This window comes from Impatiens glandulifera, chromosome 1 (assembly GCF_907164915.1).
Source record: "Impatiens glandulifera chromosome 1, dImpGla2.1, whole genome shotgun sequence".
Taxonomy (NCBI): domain Eukaryota; kingdom Viridiplantae; phylum Streptophyta; class Magnoliopsida; order Ericales; family Balsaminaceae; genus Impatiens; species Impatiens glandulifera.
The window spans coordinates 80802014-80808194 of record NC_061862.1 but is presented as its reverse complement, the minus strand read 5'-3'; the positions used below and the strand labels follow the sequence as shown (position 1 = coordinate 80808194).

At 25.8% G+C, this 6181-nt stretch overlaps 1 protein-coding gene across 1 annotated transcript; it reads right to left on the bottom strand.

The window, feature by feature from the left end:
* Nucleotides 1-883: 883 nt before the first annotated feature.
* Nucleotides 884-1461, bottom strand: LOC124921825 (basic form of pathogenesis-related protein 1-like). The gene has a single exon (XM_047462522.1). It carries the CDS (start codon nt 1429-1431, stop codon nt 943-945), a length of 489 nt encoding a protein of 162 aa, XP_047318478.1. The 5' UTR covers nt 1432-1461; the 3' UTR covers nt 884-942.
* Between the last annotated feature and the right edge of the window lie 4720 nt (nt 1462-6181).

Sequence of the window (6181 nt, the reverse complement as noted above, 5' to 3'; positions counted from 1 at the left end):
GAAAATTCTAACTCAAGTATTAACAACTTTTATTCTATGGTCAAAATTTAAACCCTAATGACAATTAATTTTAAAACATCGATCACTTAATGTTCCAATTTATTACGTTTATGAGATTTGAGTTATAATTTATTTCAACTAACAAACTCATTTCATCTTCAAATGCAAATTATATTAAGTCTCACTCCCAATATATTCTTACTAAAGGGATAACCACCTTTTTGGTGTAAAATCATGTATGATCGGCTGATTCAAATAATATTGCGGATTTTATACTACCATATCACATTACATATATATTACGTAATCTCTATCATATTAATTATATTTTAATTATATGAATATCAAACATTTTCAACTTTTTTAACCTCAATATTTTTTATTGTCAAAAGATAATTCTAGGAACACAACACAAAATATAATATCTAAATATAAAGGAGACGAATAAACAACAACCTCGTCATCTTATTATGCAACATCGTTATCTGAAAATGAAACGGAGCACATGCATTGTCGTTTAAGAGTTGAGTTAAAGAATTCATCGGAAGACGAAATTAAAAGTTTTTCTGTCGTAGAACTTAAAAAAATAAAAATGAATATACTATGAGCAATTTGTGCCTATTTTTAATAAAAATTAACAATTTTATAATAGTTTAAATAATTTTATATGTTTAAGTTAGTACAACAAGTAGTTTCAAACCAAAATTAATATATAAAAAACAATTTCAAACAACACTATGTATAAACTTATATTTCAAACTTTATTAAATACACAAAAGGATCATTATCTTTATTAACCCTTATTTTAATTCCCCGAAATATAAGGCATCTTACTAGAGTTTGTTTTCACAAAGTTGTCGCATACACGACTTCTTTAATTAAATACAAACAAAACTTATTCATAACTTATATTAATTAAAAATCACTATGATTTTCAGTTTTCTAGTAAGGTCTTTGTCCAACAAAGTTGCCTTGAGGATAATAGTTACAAGTGACGAACCACCAACCGTCATTGCATTGAACCCTAGCACATCCTAGTCTGACTGAATTACGCCACACAACCTGAGTATAGTGTCTGCATTCACCTCCGACACATGTGTTAGATCCGTAGTTGTAGAAGGGTTTCTCCCCGATCCACAAATTTACCGCACCTCTCCCCGTGAGATTCGGAGTCCCTTTTGCAAGGTTTTCGCCATATGGTCCACCTGAATGCCTGAGCTCACAGTTTCCAGCTCTCTGGCTGGCGTAGCTTCTAGCAAATGCGGCTAAGTTATCATCCCAAACAATGGGCCCGACTCCCACCTGAGCCCGAGCAGCATTGTGGGCATCAACATAGTCTTTGGGGGAGTTTTGGGCAGTTGAGAGTTGAGGAAGCATTGACATGGCCATGAATGTCACAACTAATGCTAGTGAGAGATGGTAAAGCCCCATACTGTTGGATCTTCCTTAGAACAATTAGCTGAGTTTGGTAAGTGGGATTATATTAATTGTAGTACTTCTGTATGTAGGTAGATAGCTAGGTGGTGTTATGGTAATGAAATGATGGGCAATTTATAGGAACAATTTTGTGGAAAATTTTTGCCACTTGCATAGAATTTCAAACCCCCTGTATAATTATCTATTTTCTTTAATGAACAAAACTAACTCACCTTTCGACATCCACTTAAATTTAAAGCGTTCAAAATGAGAATCGAACTCTTAAACTTTAATTTTTTTGGCACACTCTTATCAATTAAATTATTTTAGGGAGTTCCAATGTAAAAATATTAGTTACCACGGAATTGATATATAATTTAAATAATTCAATCAAAGAATGACTTAGGAAACAAATTAAGATGTAAGTTTTTGTTGTTGTTTGAATAATTTGATTTTTTTAATAATATTGTTTAATGAAAGCCATTTATTTTAAAATAAAGTGAGAAGAAAAGTCTCCCTTCAGCTAGTGGAAATAAAATATGATTTAAATTGGGATAAATATTGTCACAACTTTAATTAAAAAAAAATTGTTGCTTATTTTGGAAAAACAAAATTAATTATAACAAAATAGATCATTTGGGGTTATATTATTAAAATATTTTATTTTATATTTAAATTATTATAAAAATTATAATTTAAATTTAAAGATAATTTAGATTCAAACAATTCTTCATTAAACACTACGAAATGGATGGAGATTGACATTTGTGAGAAAAAAACATATCTATTTTAATGGAAGAACAAAGAACATGCACATTCATCATCAAGATTCCGGAAAGGTAAAATGACTTGGTAATCATTTTCTTATTTGTATATTGTGCAATTTTGTAAATGGGTCGGAATAGGTTAGAACAATGAATATTGAACAATGATTACACATGATGACTCATCAGAAAATGATCTATATGAACAAGGTTTTTTATCTTTAAATTCATTTTGGATTTCTTGATTTTCTTAAACTATATTTTTGCATCTAAATATCACATTTACATCATTCTTGAATTTGGATTTTGATAATTCGTGTATCTTCATTTAGGTCTTTCCATTTATTAAAGATTTCATTTCAATTTTATTAATTATATTTGCATATTGATTTGGCCCTCCGCTTTCGGTGAGAATCGAACTTGTGACATTTTGGTCTATTAAGTCGACTATTTCTATTGAGTCAACATGATGAGGTTATTTAAATGGGTTGAAATTGATCTCCATCTTTTACTCTCAGGAATATCTTGAGCTTTTACTTTTTGCTTTATATATATGTCATCCTTGCAATGGTAAGTGTATTGTCATGGTTTTCAAAATTAGATATATTTTTATGTTAAAACAAGTTTTGTTGTTTTATGCTTTGATTTCTTGTTAGTTCCATCTCTTATTATTTTATTAGGAGAAGCCATTGTTTTAGGTATTTTTTAGATTTTCAGGTTCTCTTATGTGAATGGTTTAACATAAAGATCAAGGAAGGAAGATACATTAATAAAGCTACATGAGGGGATCGAAGAATGAATAAAGAGAATATGAAAAAGAGAGATTAAAATAATAAAAAAAATAAAATTAGACATAAGGAGTAGACCAGACAAGAATAGTAGAGCACTTATAAAAGTTTATCTAAAGTCGTGGTTTAATTTCTAAACTCATCAAATTGAGAATTTATTTGAATTAATAATAGTTATTTTAAAAAATAATATCAGTTATATATTATTATTATTATATATATATATAATTAAAAAATTTTATACATTAACTATTTAAAAAAAATTATAATTAAATATAAAATTTATTAAAAATTAATAATAGGCAAATAACACTAAAAGAAAATTATTTATAAAACTAATTATGTTAATTAATTTATTTAAATTAATAATTTTTTTTATAAATATAAATTCACTTTTTTTCTAGTAAAATCATATAAAATTGAAATGATTTATATAATAAAAAATTGTAAAATTAAAATTATTTATAGTATAAAATCGTAAAAATTTGATTATTTTAAGAATCTATTTTAGAATTGTAAAATCGTAATAGTTAACTCGAGATTTTATAAGCTTTCTATTGTAATGAAAAAGGAAAATTCAAAATCTTACAAACTCACCGAACAGGTTTTGATATATTATTATAATGATTGTATTTATAATTATTGTATGTTGTTTTTAATTATGACCATTTAAAAAAAATAAATAAAGAGAGATTACACCGTACAATACCAACGTAGCTTAGTACTAAGAGTCGGCTTAAAAGATTAAAAGGTCACGAGTTTGAATCCTTCAGCTTATTCCCGAGCGACTCATATTGGGTTTCAGACTTGGTGGATAGGATCGCCTATAGAGAAAAGCGTAGGCGTTTAAATTTAAGTGGGACCATAACTGTAATGTGTCAAGTTAGTTATCCTTTATTTTCCAAAAGACAGATGACCGAAGCTTATTTTTAAATCATGGCCCTATAAATATTACAATTAAGTTAATCTAAATGAATCAAAGTATTTATAGTAATCTGTCAGGAAAAATATTTCGATAAAACCATATTTCTTTTGGTTTTAGAAATTTTTTATCTTGATTTTGTTATGTCAAACCCAAGTTTCATAGATTTTATCCATTAAAGTTTAAATATTAGTACTTGTCATCAAACAGTCATGCAAAAAAATGGGTTTTGTCCATTCACTATTTATATATATATATATATATATATATATATATATATATATATATATATATATATATATATATATATATATATATATATATATATATATATATATATATATTAATTGTATTAATTAAGTTGTTTTGCCATCCTCGAACATTCCGTGGAAGTTAACTAGGTTTACCTAGGCTTGTTTGATGTTGGTTATTTGTGAAGGTTTCTATTGAATTTTTGGAAAAAACTTGTTTGATGTAAAGTATGAGTTTGTTTGATGGTGGTTATTTGATGATTATTTTAGTGATTTTATTTAAAAAGAAACTATGTTTGATGAAATAATTAGATAATTTAATTTCTTAATTGATTGAATTATTATATTGACTATTTAAAATTTAAATTTTATAAAATAATTTTTTTTAAGAATGAAATAGTTTAATAGTTTAAAAAAATTCTAAAAATACTCTCATCAAACCAACTTCTTCAGCATTATTTGAATAATTCATTTACTATTTAAATAATCTCTTATCCTATTTGTTATCTTTTTTTTATCAATTAAATTAATTAATTTATCAATAAAAAAAATACTAATTAATATATATTTTTTAAACAAATATATTTTTTTTTTATTAAATATTAATAATGGTAATTCAACTTTTCATAATTTCACACCAAATGTTATTAAAATAACAGTTTATCCGAACTTGGGCCTTATTTGAATTTTAATTGTTTGAATTATTATAATCCACCAAAGTAGTTCAGAAATAAGAGTCGACTTAAGAGACTAAAATGTCACATGTTCGATTTAATCTGAAAGCGATTTGAGCTGAAATGAAGGTTATGCCTGTGGGGTGTCATGTTAGTTGTCCTTAATTAAAAAAAATTGTTTGAATCATTATCTGATTCGTTGAATATTTGTTGAATATGTAGATCTAATTTCAATTCTATAAATTTAATTATAAAATTTTAAATAAACGGGGCATTAATATGAGTGTAATGCTAGTTCTCTCCTTAATTAAAAATAAAATAAAATTTTAAGTAATTCTAATTCCTGTTTAAGGAAAATAATACAATAAAAATAATTTGAAAATATATTATATATATATATTAGTTTGACACAACCAATAAGGTATAAATAATTTTGTTTAAAGTTTTGATTTTTATTAAAACAAAATATTAGTACTTCATGTTAACTTTTTAAATAAAGATAATATTTGTTTGACATATCAACTCTCTAAATAAAAAAGACAAAATATTGATTCGAAATGTAAATTTCCTTAATTCAAAAAATATATCGGACATGTTAACTTACTAAATTAAAAAATATTGGTTAGAAATTTTAAGTTACTAAATTTGTTAAAAGAATATCGGTTATACACGTAAATGATAGAATAATAAGATATTTTGTTTAAAAAATATAAAATAATGTTGTAATTATAATTTTGAACTAAAAAAAGTGTGTAAATGAAAATGAGTGATTTTCCCAACTTCTTCTTACTATTCCGCGGGTTCTGAGATCTCTTTACTTTCCAGACTTAGACTTTGCTCTTCTATCGCGGAGATCGAGTCAATACAAAACCAAACAAAGAGGAATAAACTAAAAGTAAAGGCAGGCATAAATAAGCTGAGAATCCGGTTTTTTCCTAGCTAATAAAAGATATCATCTTACAACCAAAAGGACGAGAGGGCACTTTATGCTGTATATAGAATAACTACGTAGCCGCCAGGAGCTAATGCAAGAGCAGCGGGTTAAGAAAGTGTACCATCACCTAGAAGAATTGATAAAGGACTTGAGTTCTACGGGACTTTCTCATTCTCGTTTTTCTACCATTGCCTTTCACAGGACTAAGGCGAACCAACTCTTAACCCATGATAAAATATATTAATTTAAAATTAATTTTGTTTATAATCCTAATTCTTAATATTAAATGATTTATAAAAATAAAAAATTAAAAGTACACTCCCAATTTCAATTCTTTGGTTATCAAACACACCATAACATATTTTGTGTTTAAAATTTATAAAAATAAAATAAATTTATTTTAATAATTTTGTTGATAAATTTTTTTATCTT